General features: G+C 37.0%; 1 protein-coding gene across 3 annotated transcripts in view; it reads left to right on the top strand.

The window, feature by feature from the left end:
- Positions 1 to 281: 281 nt before the first annotated feature.
- The window catches only part of C1H1orf185 (chromosome 1 C1orf185 homolog), a 45677-nt gene continuing 28545 nt past the window's right edge, over positions 282 to 17413 (top strand). For 2 of the 3 annotated variants that reach the window (XM_055348474.1, XM_004025777.4), the window contains exons 1-3: positions 282 to 311; positions 10536 to 10641; positions 16749 to 16884. In XM_055348474.1, the coding sequence (XP_055204449.1) occupies positions 296 to 311; positions 10536 to 10641; positions 16749 to 16884 (258 nt within the window). In that variant the 5' untranslated portion in view covers positions 282 to 295. The other variant, XM_019038253.2, reaches the window with a different exon arrangement.

The following is a 17413-nucleotide window of genomic DNA, read 5'->3' as shown; positions in this document are numbered from 1 at the left end:
GAAATGTGTTATTTAGAAGTTATGGTAGTTTTCAATGATTCCTCTGTATTAGATAATGTATCATGTGTACTTGGAAATGATATGCATTTTGCTCTCTTTGGGTTGAATGTTCTATAAATGTCAATTAGATCCAGTTGATTGATGGTAGTAACATCAATACGTGGCTTCCAAGGTTTCCCTGGGGATCATCTCCACCCCCCATCAGCCCAAAGGGAGAAAGATCATAAAGAAAATTGCCTGGAATGTTTTTATGACATCACTTCCACTCAAATTCTATTGGTTAGAACTCAGTCATATGGCTTCACCTAAAGGTATGAGAAGCTGGGTCATGTAGTCTAGCTTTTTGCCTGGGAAGAAGAGGAAAATATGTTTAGACGAACAACCAGAAATCTATTTCTATTCTCTGGAAGAGCTTGTATAAGATAAGAAATACTTGAATCATGGGTATACAGTAGAAATTGTAAAGTTATTGGGGCTTTCTATTTTCTTTGGGGGAAATTTTGTAACTACTGATTCAATTTAATGGATACTGTTCATATATGTTTTCTATTACTTCTTGAGTCACTTTTTGTAAGTTACTTTTTAGGTATATATTATTTTGTAAAAGTTTTAAAATATATTAGCATAAATTCATTGAAAGTATTTATTTTAACCTCTGCTGTATCTGTGATTATGTTCTTTCTTCATTTTTAATATTATTTATTTATGCCTTCTATTTTTTTCATTTGGTTAATCTTACTAGAGATTTGTCCATTTTATTAGTCTTTACCAAGAATCATAAATTTTATTTCATTAATTTCTGTTCTTTATTATTTTCTTCCTCTACTTTCTTTGGGTTTATTTTGCTGGTCTTTTTCAACTTGTAATTTGTATGCTAAGCTCATTAGTTTTCAAACTTCTTTTCTAATATATGCATTTAGGGCCTTATATTTTCCTTAAATTTGGCTCCAGCTGTGTTCCTATGAGTATTTATGCATAGTATTTTCATTATTATCTAGTCCTGTGTATTTTCTAGGTTCCACTGATTTCTTCTTTAATTAATGAGTTATTTACAATGTGATTTTAAATTTCCCCAAGCACAGGAGCTTTTCTTAGGGTATATTTTAAGTTATTAATGTAGAGATTAATTGCATTATTGTCAGAGAACATGGTATATATAATAATGATTTTATAAAACTTGTTGAGTCTTGGCCAGGTACAGTGGCTCTCACTTGAAATCTCAGCACTTTGAGAGGCCGAGGTGGGAGGATCCCTTGAGGCCAGGAGCTCAAGATAAACCTGGGCAACATAGAGAGATTCCATCTCTACAAAAAATTTAAAAATTAGACAGGGATGGTGGCGCACATGTGTAGTCCTAGATACTTAGGAGGCTGAGGTGGGAGGATCAGTTGGGCCCAGGACTTTGAGACTACAATGAGCTATGATCATGCCACTGCACTCCAGCCTGGGCAACAGAGTGAGATCTTGTCTTGAAAAAAAAACACACACACACACACACACACACACACACACAAAAACCACGAAACAAACAAAAACTTCTTGAGTCTTGCTTTATGGCCTGATATTATTATATGCATGTTAAATTTCAGATGTCTTTCCTTTTTTTTTTTTTTTTTGAGACTGAGTTTCACTCGGTCACCCAGGCTGGAGTGCAGTGGCGCAATCTCGGCTCACTGCAACCTCTGCCTCCTGGGTTCAAGCAATTCTCCTGTCTCAGCTGCCCTGCTAACTGGGACCACAGGTGCCCACCATCACGATTGGTTAATCTTGTGTATTTTTAGTAGAGACAGGGTTTCACCATGTTGGCCATGCTGGTCTTGAATTCCTGACCTCAGGTGATCTGCCTGCCTTGGCCTCTGAAACTGCTGGGATTACAGGCATGAGCCGCTGCACCCAGCCATTATGTTATTAATTTCTTATAATATTATCTTATTTATTGCTTGCTGTAATTCTGTGAGATAGTATGATTCTCATTTTTCAAGTGAGAACATTAAGATCCACCCAATATAATAAGTAGCTTTTCAAAGTTCACAGATCCAGTTAGGCTTATATCAGATCAAAGCAGACACCAACTATAAATAATCAACATGGTCCACTTTACATACTGGCTGCATATCAGCCCTGCATATATTTCATTATAGATTTTTAAACCTCAGAGTAAGGATTATTCTTATTTTAAACAGATTTTTATCCCCCTTAAGTCCCCCATGCAATGTTTCACACGTATTTGCTGTTCAACAGATATTTGTTGATTGGACTAAACCACTTATGTACAGCATAAACCTAAGAATGAAATCTGGCAAAACTCAAGAAGAGCAAAATAAACAGGTAGTTTGTGAATACTCAAAAATAAAAGCAGGACTTATAGTTCAGGAAACATTGCAAAAAATAATCTGAAAACACTCCTGGTACAAATACTTAGTACTTCTGATTTAATATATAGGTCTATAACATATAAATATATAACACATAAATATATAAATATGTGAATATAGACAGGCTGAGGAAGAAGGACCTACAAATGCAATTATAGACATAGAGTTGGGAGGAAAACCAAGTGAATTTAAGTTACAGACATTAAGGCAAGAGAGGGAGAAAAATCAGTAGTGACCTTTGGATTTTGTGTTAATGAAGTTATTAATCACTGTGGAAATAGAAGTTGTATGGAAGTAGAAATTTTTATTTTAAGAAGTTTGGCTATAAATGGTAAGAAAAGGGCCAATTGTAAGCTGGAGGGTGCTGTAGTGAGACAGAGAGTTTTATTTATTTTCGTATGAAAAGTCATAATCAGGTTTAAGACTTAATCCCTTTGACTACACTATTTCTTACAGTCTAAATCTTAAGATTCGGCTTAAGTGTCATTTCTAGAAAACTGTTTTTGCATTGGGCCAAACTGCCTCTGTTGTTATACCACTGTAAACAGGTTATTCTCATAGCACTCAGGACATTTTAAGGAACATATATGTTTAAATGACTTGCCCCCTTCTAGATTGTATGCTCCATAATCGTGTGTTACTTTTCTTTTTCTTCTCCATTTTTTTTTTGAGATGGAGTCTTGCTCCGTCACCCAGGCTGGAGGTGCAATCTCGGCTCACTGCAACTTCCGCCTCTTAGGTTCAAGCTATTCTCCTGTCTCAGCCTCCCAAGTAGCTGGGATTACAGATGTGTGCCACGACGTCTGGCTAGTTTTTTGTTTTGTTTTGTTTTTAGTAGAGATGGGGTTTCACCCCGTTGGCCAGGCTGGTCTCGAACTCCTCACCTCAGATGATCCGCCTGCCTCGGCCTCCCAAAGTGCTGGGATTATTGGTGTGAGCCAACGCGCCCCACCTGTTACTTATCTTCGAATCACCAATTCTTGACTAGTAATTGGCAATAGAAAATTATCAGGCAATGTTTAACTATGCAGCCTTAAAAAAAAAAAACTTTCTCCTATCTTTCTATAGATCTTCCTATGTCTTTATTTTATATTATTCTTCCATTATAACACCCATAATACTTTTAAATTGAACTTAAAAAATAGGTATGTCCTTCCTACTAAGCAGCATACTTCTTGAGGGAAAGAACCTTATATTATCCATGTTTTAATACTAGCATCTATCATTATCCATTGAATATTTAATCATTTATTGAGTAACCAGTCATTATTCTAAACTCTGAGAATACTATAGTGGTTCTAAGAAGACAGACAACAGACAATAAACCAATAAATAAAGAATATTATTAATGATTATTATTAAAGACAAAGAAATAGAGTGATACAAAGAGTGACTATTGAAAGTGGGGAGTTACTTTAGATAGGATACTTAAGAGTGGAGTCAAAAAAGTAAAAATACTATCTTTGTATATAATATGACTTTATGATATATATTGACTAAACCTTTAGAGTAGGAGTAGAACTTAGTGATCACACAGTCAAGCCTTCTCATTTTACAAATTGATTTAGACAGAAAGCGACACTCATTGAAGGTATTAGCAAATATGTAATTTTTCCTTCCGGTGGTAAAATGTTTTGGAAACTTTCATGTTCTTTATATCTCATTGCAATTCCCCTGAGAGGTAAATGATTCATTTAAACCAGGGGCTGGAATGGTGTACTAATCACACCTATTTTCTGTCCTAATAGAGAATTTTTAAGGAAAGGAAAGGTAGGAGGGCAGAGATTCTCAGAGGTGAAAGCTAAGTGGGCTATAAACACAGTGATAAAAATATAGAAGGTGCTACAAGGAGACTTGTAATATCTAAATAGATGAGTCAGGAATTATATATGAAAATTAAAAAAAATTTCTGATTTTTCTAAGATATTCATGGTAGAAAATTTGATATATAGAAAGGTCTAGCCTGAAAATTGTACCTATAAGCCCTTACCCCAGGAATAACCAAAGTTGATTGTTTTCTTTATACAAATAGTTTTTGCTATCTCTCTCCCTCTCTCTCTTTTTTTTTTTAACAAAATTGAGATTATATTATGTCTATATTTTTTAAATATTTGAGAAAAGGAAATCGGCCTTGGCAAAAAAGTGAGACTCTGTCTCTAAAAAAATTAAAAAGGTTAGCCAGGAATGGTGGCATGTGCCTGTAGTCCTAGTTACTTGGGAGGCCAAGGCGGGAGGATCAGAGGATTGCTTGAGCCCCAGGAGCTCAAGGCTATAGTGAGCTATGATTGTGCCACTGCATTCCAGCCTGGGCAACAGAGTCAGGCCTTGTCTCCAATACATATTGGACAAAAGCAGAAAAAGGAAAAGGAAAAAGAATAGTAAACACCCATGTAATCTCCTCATAAATGAACATTTTTTTGTTCATCTAAGCTTCAGATCTGTAATTTTTTTTTTTTTTTTTTTTTTTTTTTTTGAGACAGAGTTTTGCTCTGTCACCAGGCTGGAGTGCAGTGGTGCAATCTCAGCTCACTGCAACCTCCAACTTCCTGGTTCAAGCGACTCCCCTGCCTCAGCCTCCTGCATAGCTGGGATTACAGGCACACGCCACCATGCTCAGCTAATTTTTTGTATTTTTAGTAGAGACAGGGTTTCACCGTGTTGGCCAGGATGGTTTTGATCTCCTGACCTTGTGATCCGCCCACCTCAGCCTCCCAAAATGCTGGGATTACAGGCGTGAGCCACCGCGCCTGGCCCAGATCTGTAATTTTTTTAAAGAAATGAAATATTGGGCATGGTGGCTCATGCCTGTAATCTCAGCTACTCAGGAAGCTGAGATGGAAGGATCACTTGAGGCCAGGAGTTCAAGACCAGCCTGGGCAATATAGAGAGACCCTCCACTTACCTGCCACTCCATAAAAGGCTGCTCCGAAGGCAGTGAGTCTTAATTGATTGTGCATAGTCAGTTGCAGATCGAACTCCTTGTTCAGTTCTTTCTTCTCTCATCACTACTGCACTTGGCTAATCTAAAAAAGTGTTTAAGAAAAGAAAAACCAATGAAATATTATAGGTAAAGTCTAAGTTTGTGTTCTATCCACAGTGCCATCCACCGCTTTCCCCACCAAAAGACAACTAATACTAAAATTTGGTGTACTTTAATACTTTTTAAATATTTAATTGTTAAAAATAGTATTATTTTATGTTTTCTTTAAATGTGCATAAGTGAAATCAGTACATAATTGGAATCATTGAATATACATTTATAGAACTTGCTTTTTTATATTATTTTTTCAGTTTTATTCATACTGACACATATAGATCTAGTTTATTGATGTCATAAGTGGTAAGTTTGATGAAGTTTCAGTCAACAGACCTATAGAAGCAACACCCAGATCAAGAAACAGAACATTACCAACATCCCAGAACTCCCCCTGATGTCGGTGTTTGAACTTTATGTCTGCCTTCTTTTGCTCAGCATTACGTTTATAAAATTTATCATGTTGTGCATAGTTGTAGTTTATTCTTTCTCATTGCTGTAAATATTTTGTTTTCTTTAATTAATTCAACTTTTAAATTTATCCATTCAACTATTGATTGGCATTTGGACAGTTTCCAATTTGTGGGCTATGTCAAGTAGTGCTCCTATAAATATTTTAGTACATGTTTTTGTGAACACACGTATGCTCCTCAGTTGGGTGTTTGTCTAAGACTTGAATTGCTGGATCGTAAGTATGCATGTGTTCAGCTTTCATAATAATGCTAAACAGTTTTTTAAAGTATTTTACCAAATTACATTCTCACCATCAGTGAATGAGAGTTCAGGCTACTCTGCCTCCTTGCGAGTACTTCATATTTTCTTTTTCATTTTAGGCACTGTATATAGTGGTCATAGTATCTCATTGTGGTTTAATTTTCACTTCCTTAATGATTAATAACATTTTTACATGTTTATTGGCCATTTAGATTCTCTTTTATGATACTCTTAAAATTTTGGGGTTTTTTTAATTGATGTAATTGTGCACATTTATGGCGTACAGTGTGATATTTTGATACATGTATACAATGTGTAATACTCAAACCAGGGTTATTGGGCTATCCCTCACCTCATGCATTTATCTTTGTATTTAGAACACTACAATTCTTATTTTCTAGCTATTTTGAAATATGTAATACGTTATTGTTAATTGTTGTCACCCTGCTCTGCCATCAAACATTAGAGAACATATTCCTTCTAACTGTATGTTTGTACCCATTAACCAACTTCTCATCATCCTCCCTTCCCCCACTCCCTTCCCAGTCTCTGGTAACCATCATTTTACTCTCCTCTTCATGAGATCCCCTTTTTAAGCTCCCACATATGAATGAGAACGTACAATTTTTGTCTTTCTGTTCCTGGCTTATTTCACTTATGACTTCCAGTCCCATCCATGTTGCTGCAAATGTTTCATTTGTTATCAGGACTGAATAATACTCCATTGTGTATATATACCACATTTTCTTTATTCATTCATTTATTGATGGACACCTAGATTGATTCTATATTTTGGCTATCGTGAATAATGCTGCAACAAATACAGGGGTACAGATGTCACTTTAGTATACTGATTTCCTTTCCTTTCCTTTAAATATATACGCAGAAGTGGAATTGCTGAATCACGTGGTAGTTTTATTTTTAGGTTTTTGAGAAAACTCCATATTGTTTTTCATAATGGCTGTACTATTTTGCATTGTCACCAACAGTCTGTAAGGGTTCCCCTTTCTCTGCATCCTTGCCAGCATTTGTTATTTTTTGTCTTTTTGATAATAGCCATTCTAACTAGGGTAAGATAATGTCTCATTGTGGTTTTGATTTGCGTTTCCCTGATGATAGTGATGCTGAACATTTTTTCATATACCTGTTGGTCATTTGTACGTCCTTTGAGAAATGTCTATTCAGATCATCTTCCCATTTTTAATCAGATTATGTTTCTTTGATGCTGAGTTGAGTTCCTTGTATATTTTAAATATTAATCCCTTGTCAGACGAATGGTTTGCAAATATTTCCTGCCATTCTACAAGTTGTCTCTTCTCTTTGTTGATTGTTTCCTTTGCTGCGCAGAAGCTTTTTAGTTTGATATAATCTCATTTATCTATTTTTGCTTTTGTTACTTGTGCTTTTGCGGTCTTATTCATAAAATCTTTTCTCAAACCAATGTCCTGAAGCATTTCCCCTATTTTTTTTTTCTAGTTGTTTTATAGTTTGGGCTCTTACATTTAAGTCTTTAATCCATTTTGAGTTGATTTTTGTATATGGTGAGCGATAAGGGTCTTCTGCAGATGGATAGCCAGTTTTCCCCACAAGAGGTTGTTCTTTCTCCGGTGAGTGTTCCTGGCACTTTGGCAAAAATCAGTTGGCTGTAGACATGTAGATTTATTTCTGGGTTCTCCATCCTGTTCCATTGGCCTATGTTTCTGTTTTTTATGCCAATGCTATGCTGTTTTGGTTATTACAGCATTGTAGTATATTTTGAAGTCAGATAGTGTGATACCTCCAACTTTTTTTTCCCCCTCAGGATTGCTTTAGCTATTCAGGGTGTTTTGTGCTTTCATACACATTTTAGAATTTTTTCCTATTTCTGTGAAGAATTTCATTGTTATTTTGATAGGGATTGTATTGAATCTGTAGATTGCTTTGGTTACCCTTAAATTTTTAACATCTATACTTAACTGTTTTTCTAAAAATAAAAATCTAAAGATATTCACTGCCTCTATTCCTTACCCAATCTAGATGATAAAGTCCCTTAGCAACATTTAAATTACTACTATTCCCCCACTTACTAGTTCCATTCTTTTGAGAAAGCTATTTAGCCTCAATTTGACTCATCTGTTTTCTCATATGTAAAGTGCAGAAATCATAGTATTTAACTTATAGAATTTGGAGAAGTAAATAAGTTAATGTTTATAAAGCACTTTGAATAGTGCCTGGCATATAGTATTTGCAGTATAAATGTTAGATATATTTTTCATATATAGCATTATTATAACTTATTTAATTGATTTCCTAATTTGGGGCATTTGGAGTTTTTATATTAAAAGTATCACTTTGAGAAATAACCTTATATAACCTTTTTGTACCACTAATTAATTCCTGAATGTAGACATTTCTGATCTCAAAGAAAACTAAGATTTGACAGGCACTATCTTGAAGCTGGAAATTACTTAGAAAACAATAAAAATATGGAAACGACAAAAATCTTTATCACGTCGTATTCTTAGTGGAACTTGATAATATATTCACACAAAGATCTTCAATTAGTTTTATACTCAATCTTTTCCCAAAATAATATACTCCTCAGTTGCCTTAAGGTTCAAGTTCTATAAAGCCTCCTATGAAAGCTTTCTTTCTCGGCTGAGCGTGATGGCTCACGCCTGTAATCCCAGCACTGCGGGAGGCTGAGGTGGGTGAATCACTTGAGGTCAGGAGTTAGAGACCAGCCTGGCCAACATGGTAAAACCCCGTGTCTACTAAAAATACAAAAATTAGCCCGGCGTGGTGGTGTGCACCTGTAGTCCCAGCTACTTGGGAGGGTGAGGCAGGAGAATCGCTTGAACCCAGGAGTCGGAGGTTGCAGTGAGCCGAGATCTCACCACTGTACTCCAGCCTGGGTGACAGAGCATCTCACTCAAAACAAAAACAAAAACAAAACAAAACAAAAAACAGAAAGCTTTCTTTCCTTCTTTTGTTTTTTGAAAGCTTTCTACGGTTTACTTTATGCAGCTTTCAGAATCTTAAGGAAGACTTGACCAACCTATAATTACCCCAAGCCTTCTTCATTCCTAATTATTTTTAATACATACTAGAATTATGATAATTTGTAGCAGGGATAAGATAATAGGAAAAAAAACCCAGAGGTCTGGCTTTAATTTGCTGCATAACCTTAGTTTATTACTTTTCTTTCGTGGACCTCAATTTTACCATCTGTAAAATAAAGGGTAATGTCATATAATTCCTATAGGTTTTTCCAATTATAAAATTGGTGATATACTTTTACTTTATATTGCTTTTATTTAGCTTTCTTTCTTTCTTTTTTTTTTTTTTCTTTTTTGAGAGACAGGTTTTGCTTTGTTGCCCAGGCTAGAGTGCAGTGGAGCAATTTTAGTTCACTGTAACCTCAAACTCCTGGGCTCAAGCAATCCTCCCGCCTCAGCCTCCTGAGTAGCTGGGACTAACAGGCAAATGCCATCACACCTGGTTAATTTTTTTTTGAGACAGAGTCTCAGGCTCGAGTGCAGTGGTGCTATCTCGGTTTACTACAACTTCCACCTCCCAGGTTCCAGTGATTCTCCTGCCTCAGCCTCCCGAGTAGCTGGGACTACAGGCATGTACCACCAGGCCCTGCTAATTTCTGTATTTTTAGTAGAGACAGGGTTTCACCATGTTGGCCAGGCTGGTCTCGAACTCCTGACCTCAGGTGCTCTGCCCGTCTCAGCCTCCCAAAGTGCTGGGATTACAGGCATGAGCCACGGCGCCCTGCCCCTGGTTAATTGTTTTTTAACTTTTTGTAGAGATGGTATTTCACTCTATGGCTGGGCTGGTATCCAACTCCTGGCTTCAAGATCCTTCCGCCTCAGTCTCCCAAAGTGTTGGGATTACAGGCATGAGCCGCCACGCCCATCCTCATTTTACCTTTTAGATAAAACTTGTAAAGATTTCTAAGATCTTAAAAATTCCTCATATTTGTTACTTTATTACTCTTATCTGCCTCCTTATAGAGATTGATAACACAAATCTTAAAATGAAAATCTTAAAAAGTCTTATGTTGGAGGCCTGCCAGGAATGATACGGAAAGGGAAAAAAAAAAAAAAAAGCTAGACTGAGAAGGAAGAAAAACAGATAACAAGGTGGTGGCAGCTGTACAAACACAAACGAAACCTAGGTTTCAAATATTGGCATCATCAAAGAAATGTGCCCTGGGCCATAATCATCAGGAGGCCCTGTGTAATTCTCTAATCCAGGGTCTTGGAGTTTATTAGCATTGCATGGGACTAGAATTCCCATCTCCCAATCTCCTGGTTAATGTCTTAACACTACAACATGCTATATCATTTGAAGTTTATCATTCAGTTTTACCTAGATAATAAAAATACATGCATGAAATAATCTTTTGTAATTTGTTTGTATAGGTTTTTTTAATTACTTGACCTATTTTCTGGCTGCTGGTGCTGTCACTTTGGGAATTGGTTTCTTTGCTTTGGCATCAGCTTTGTGGTTCCTGATTTGCAAACGAAGGTAAGGATTATTCGAATATTTCTTTAACCTTTTTTTCTTTTAAAAATTCAATAAAGGACTTTTTCAAATGGAAGTAAACTTAAATAACTATGATAGTATTGATTGTGTAGTTTGGGATTTGGTTATAGACCCTTGGGTTGGGGACGGAAGGCTTTACATTTTTTAAGTAGCCTGAAAAAAGAAGTACTGGTGATAGGAATGTTCATGCATTAAAATTTTGAAGGATAACAAGACCTACTTTCTTTTCTTTCTTTTTTTTTTTTTTTCTTTTCTTGAGACAGAGTCTTGCTCTGTCGCCCAGGCTGGAGTGCAGTGGCGTGATCTTGGCTCACTGCAAACTCCACCTCCTGGGTTCAAGCGATTCTGCTGCCTCAGCCTCCTGGGTAGCTGGGATTACAGGTTCGCACCACGATGCCCACCTGTTTTTGTATTTTTAGTAGAGATGGGGTTTCACCATGTTGGCCAGGCTGGTCTCGAACTCCTGACCTCAGACGATCCGCCTGCCTCGGCCTCCCAAAGTGCTGGGATTACAGGCATGAGCCACCACACCCGGCCTTTATTTTCTAGAAGACTTAGGTTTGATTGTAATGGTAGGTGAAAACGTTTTTAAAAATTGACTCCCAATTTTAGAGATTGAAAACATTATAGAAAAGGAAAGAAACTTTTTCTTTAGGAGATATTTAAGAAAAAAGCTGACAGAATGCCCTGGTATGGTCTGAAAGTAGTCTTTTGCCAGAAACAGAAAAAGATCATTTGACACCTTAATTCCTTTCAACTGTAAAATTTGCTGTTTCTAATTATTAAATCATTTCAGGCCGGGTGCCGTGGCTCACACCTGTAATCCCAGCACTTTGGGAGGCCAAAGCGGACGGATCACCTGGGGTCAGGAGTTTGAGACTAGCCTGGCCAAAATGGTGAAACCCTCTCTCTACTAACGATAAAGGAAGTTAGCCAGATGTAGTGGCACACACCTGTAGTCCCAGCTGCTCGGGAGGCTAAGACAGGAGAATCGCTTGAACCCAGGATGCGGAGGTTGCAGTGAGCCGAGATTGTGCCATTGCACTACAGCCTGGGTGAAAAGAGTGAAACTCCATCTCAAAAATACATACATACATACATAAATTCAGTGTTTGCATTGTCTAATGTTTAAAATATATAAATTGTAACATAATCTTCCCACACAGTCTTCCAGTGTTCCTTGTTGCAAATGAATACACACTACCCTTCTACATTCAGAAGTCAGAAACCTAGAAATTATTCACTTATTCATTCTTCCAACAAATATTTATTAGGTGCTTGCCATTGTTCTAGGTATTGAGGTTACAACTGTGAACAAGTTTAAAAAGTTTCTGTTTCATAGATTTGCAATGCCACTAGCAGGGGACAGATAATGAACAAATAAAGTAGTCAGGATATGTGTGTACTAAGGTAGGTTGTATTTAATCTAAGATCTGAGTTAGAAGGAACCAGACATATGAAGACTTTGTGCAAGAGCTGTCTAAACTGAAAGCAGGGCAAATACAAAGACCCTAAGGAATGGTCTTGACGTGTTTAACAAACAGAAAGAAGGCCAATGTGAATAATCTGCAGTGAGAAAGGGAAACAATCATGAAATTGAAGAGACATGTAAGAGCCAGATCACTTAAGAATTTGTAGGCTAGAACATGGAGTTGGATTTTATTTGTGCCATTGGCAGTTTCTAAACAGGCGGAATAGCACCGTCATCGTAATAGCTAACACTGACTGCTTTCTAAATAGGCACTGTTAGAAATGCTTCATATGTTATCTCATTCAGACTTAGCCCCATGAGGTAAAAGTAATATTACCTCCATTTTAAAGACTATCCTAGGCCTGGTGCAGTGACTCACGTCTGTAATCCCAGCACTTTGGGAGGCCAAGGCAGGTGGATCACTTGAGGCTAAGAGTTCGAGACCAGCCTGGCCATCATGGCAAAACTTTGTCTCTATTAAAAACACAAAAATTAGCCGGGAATGGTGGTGCACGCCTGTAACCCCAGCTACCTGGGAGGCTGAGACACGAGAATTGCTTGAACCCTGAAGGCAGAGATTGCAGTGAGCCAAGATCCCACCACTGCACTCCAGCCTGGGTGACAAGCGAGACTCTGTCTCAAAAATAAATAAGTAAATAAAGACTATCCTATAGCTTTAATAACTGTTTAAATATTTAAATATAACTGTTTAAATAATTTTAATAACTGTTTAAAATTGAGGTATAGTTTACGTACAAGAAACTGCATAGATTTGAAATGTACAGCTATCAGTTTCAACAAATATACACCTATGTAACCACCACTCTATCAAGATATAGAGCTTTTCACTGCCCTAGAAAGTTCCCTCATGCTCCTTTCCAGGCATCACTCCTGACCTCCTACCTCAGAGGCAAGAATTATTCAGGTTTCTATCACCACAGATTAATTTTGCCTGTTCTTGTGTCATAATGGACTTTTTATGTCTGTTTTTTTCACTCAACATAATATTTTTGAGGCTGGGCACAGTGGCTGACGTCTGTAATCCCAACACTTTGGGAGGCTGAGGCGGGCAGATCTCTTGAGGTCAGGAGTTGGAGACCAGTGAACAGTGAAACCCTGTCTCTACTAAAAGTACAAAAATTAATCGGGCATGGTCGTTCATGCCTGTAATCCCAGCTACTCGGGAGGCTGAGGCAGGAGAATCACTTGAACCCAGATGGCAGAGGTTGCAGTGAGCCGAGATTGTGCCACTGCACTCGAGCCTGGGCAACAGAGCAAGACTCTGCTCAAAATGATAATAATATTTTTAGATTCATTTATATTGCATTTATCCATCCATAGTTCATTGTTTTATTGAGTAATATTCCATTTTATGAATATACCTTGGTTTATCTATTCTTTTGTTAATGGACATTGGGGTCATTTTGCTTTTAGCTCTTAGGAAAATGGCTGCCATAAACATTCCTGTATAAATCTTGTACATATAAAGTACACGTACTTTCACTTTTCTTAGGTAAATACCTAAAACTAGAATTGTTGGATCATATGATTAGCTTTATTAGAAACGGCCAAACACTTTTCAGAAGTGTATATACACTCTCACCAGCAATGTATGAGAGTTCTGATTTACACTTTTAAAGATATTTTAAAAATATCTTTATGTCTCTGTGAAGCCTGAATTTTAATGGAGCAAGAGTGAGAGCAGAGAGACAAGTCAGGAGACTATTGCAGAGTCAGGGTGAGAGTTTACGGTGTCTTGCACTAACATGGAAGTAGAGGAGATGAAAAGATGGAGTTGGATCTGGGATAGGTTTTGCAGGTAGAGTCAGCAGATCTTGTTGACAGATTGGATGAAAATGGCAGAGTTAATGCTGACGCATAACTTTTTACCGTAAGCAGATACGTAGTTTATACTTTACTCAGCTCAGTTAAGCTCAGCCATTTACTGAGACAAGGAGATGATGAAAGGGAGGAGCAATTTAGGGGGCTGGTGATAAAAATGAAAGACATCCTTGAATCTCCCCACTCCCACTAAACTCGAACTATCACTAAACTCTATTTACCTTACTTCGTATATTGCTCATATCTACTCAATTATCTCCTTTACCACTGCCACCATCCTATCCAAGTTCTCATTATCCCCCACAGAGACTACTGCAAAAGAAGTTAAAATTGACTCCACCTTCAGTATCGTACTCATTTAATCTTTTCTCCACACTTCTACCAGATGTTCTCCAAGGGCAAATCTGATCAAGTCACCCTACCCTTTTTTTTTTTTTTTTTTTGAAACGGATTCTTGATCTGTCACCAGGCTGGAGTGCAGTGGTGTGATCTTGGCTCGCTGCAACCTCCGCCTCCCAGGTTCAAGCAATTCTCCTGCCACAGCCTCCTGAGTAGCTGGGACTACAGGTGCATGCCACCACATCCAGCTAATTTTTGTATTTTTAGTAGAGACAGGGTTTTGCTATGTTGGCCAGGTTGATCTCGAACTCCTGACCTTAGGTGATCCGCCCTCCTCGGCCTCCCAAAGTGCTGGGATTACAAGCGTGAACCACTGCGCCTAGCCCAAACTACCCTTCTACCCCACACTCACTATATTTTAAAGGACTTTTCATTGCCTTTAGATTAAAGATAAAACTTTTAAGGGCTTACATGGTTTACCCCCGTGCATATTCCCCAATCTCATCTCCCACTTTCCCTCCTGCTTTCTGTGTTTCTGTTACATTGTCCTAATCTGGCCAGTAGGTCTTTGTATATGATATTCTCTCGTCTAGAATATACTTACTTTCACATGTCCCCTCTTCCACCACATTCTACCTAATAACTACTGCTGTTTCTTCAGATGCCCAGTTAAATCATCCCTTCCTTAATAATAAAGGCTTCCCTGACCTCTCTAACCAGGTTAATTCCCTTAGTTACATCCACAATACCAGGTAGCTTTCCTTGACAGCAATTTCCACTCTTGTAATTTTTCATTTTCTTGTGATTACGTTATTAATGTCTGTCTTCTTTTCTAGTATTTGAGCTCGATGGAAGCAATGAGAGTTCCATGAGGGCAGGGGGCTGTTCTTTTTCCTCCTACCACTATATATACAACACCCAGCATAAAGCCTGGCACTTAGTAAATACTCAATAAATATTTGTTGAGAATTGAATTCAATGAATAAGTGAATCCTAATTGTTAATGCCTCATTAACATAATATGATCTCTTGAATTAATTTGGAAATATTCTAGTACCTCTGAAAGAAGAAATGGCAATGAACATTATTATTATTATTTGGGAGGAGTTTACAATTGATAAATCTACATTAATACATCACTATCACCCATATTTTATAGTTTACACTAGGGTTCACTCTTGGTGTTGTATATTCTGTGGGTTTCGATGAATGTGTAAAATCCACCATTATAGTATCACACAGAGTATTTTCACTGCCCTAAAAGTCCTTTATGGTCCATCTATTCATCCCTCCCTCCCCCTGACTCCTGGCAACCAGTGATCCTTTTACTGTCTCCATAGTTTTGCCTTTTCCAGAATGTCATATAGTTGGAATCATATAGTATGTAGCTTTTAAGATTGACCTCTTTTACTTTAGTAATACACATGTAAGTTTCCTCCATGTCTTTTCATGCCTTAATAGCTCATTTCTTTCTTTTCAATACTGAAAAATATTCCATTGTTCTTTAAATCCTTAAGTTGAGAATGACTGTTTGAAACTACATTCTCTTATACTTAACTGTCTTTGATCATCTGAGATTTTACTTGCTGCTTTCTTTTCTTTAACTCTCTCTCACTTACTTGTGGTTACATGGATAAGAAAAGATTACAGTACTCTTCCATTGTGAGTCAATTCAGTTTTCTTCCTCTTATTTATTTATTTTTGAGGCAGGGTCTCACTCTGTCACCCAGGCTGGAGTGTAGTGATACAATCTAGGCTCACTGCAACCTCTACCTCCTGAGTTCAAGCAGCTCTCCTGCCTCAGCCACCCTAGTAGCTGGGATTACAGGCATGTGCTACCATGCCCAGCTAATTTTTTTGTGTGTGTTTTTAGTAGAGACAGGGTTTCACCATGTTGGCCAAGCTGGTCTTGAACTCCTGACCTCAAGTGATCCGCCCGCCTTGACCTCCCAAAGTGCTGGGATTACAGGCGTAAGCCACCGCACCAGCCCCTCTTACTTTTTGCCAGAAATATGATTAAATACCAAAATTGACCATTGAGTTGCATTTTATTTAATTTCCTTTGCCATTAAGGATAATTTTATGAAAAGGCTAATTAACATTAAAGCCAACTAATTTTCTCACAACCAGAAAGAAGTATATCAAAGACTCCTGGCTAATATTCAAACTGAAAATAATAGCCCTGCATACATAGCTTAATTTACATTTCATGAATAAAATAAGTGGCTTAATTTATATTCTGTGAATAAAATAGATGTAATGAAATCTAACATATGAGTAGGGAGTATGTAAATTGACTTGTGCTTTTAAAAATAAATATGCTATAATGTATTTATTCTGATTTTAAAGCTTTATGTATAAATATTGGAAATAATGATTTTAATTGTTTTATAATCTAATTCAGGTTTAATAATATTCTTTATAAAATATTTTTCAGAGAAATATTTCAAAATTCCAAATTTAAAGCAATTGATGAGAGATGCAGGCAAAGACCATCAATGGCGAAGATTAAATCTCATTCTCAGTGTGTTTTTATTTCTCGAAATTTTCATACTGGGAGATTCCAATTACAGGTAGGGTGTAATATTTTATAGTAATCTTTTCAAATAATTTCTTTTGATACCATGTTATTAGCATTGCTGTCTTAAAATCTGAAGGACAGAGAATCCACTGTTATTTTTTAATTTGAGGGACAAACTAGTTAGAGTTTATACTATAGGAAAACTGAAAAGCTAAATGAAAATATATCACCTTCTACAGTTGTTTCTTCATATCTCTAGCCCAACAACCTACATTCCACATATTGGGATTGCTATAGGGATAAAGATAAATGGCATAAGAAAAACTGAAAGCAAAATTACCAGGCTTGTCAAAGGAAAAAGATCTGGAGATAAGAGATACTCCAGATAGCCTAACCATACCAATTGAAATTAAATTCACTTTGACAATGGTGTACTAAGCCTTTACTATATTCCAAGCTCCTCTGGGCCCCTTTATTGAAGATAGTAAGATATGGCACCTACCTTCAAGGTATATGTGTAGTACAAGTGAGAAAGGCAGACACCTAATTAAATTTGTGTGATATGGTAAGCATCAACATAA

This window comes from Gorilla gorilla, chromosome 1, assembly GCF_029281585.2.
Source record: "Gorilla gorilla gorilla isolate KB3781 chromosome 1, NHGRI_mGorGor1-v2.1_pri, whole genome shotgun sequence".
NCBI classification, from domain to species: Eukaryota; Metazoa; Chordata; class Mammalia; order Primates; family Hominidae; genus Gorilla; species Gorilla gorilla.
The sequence above is the reverse complement of the archived record's forward strand: the minus strand, read 5'-3'. Positions and strand labels throughout refer to the sequence as shown.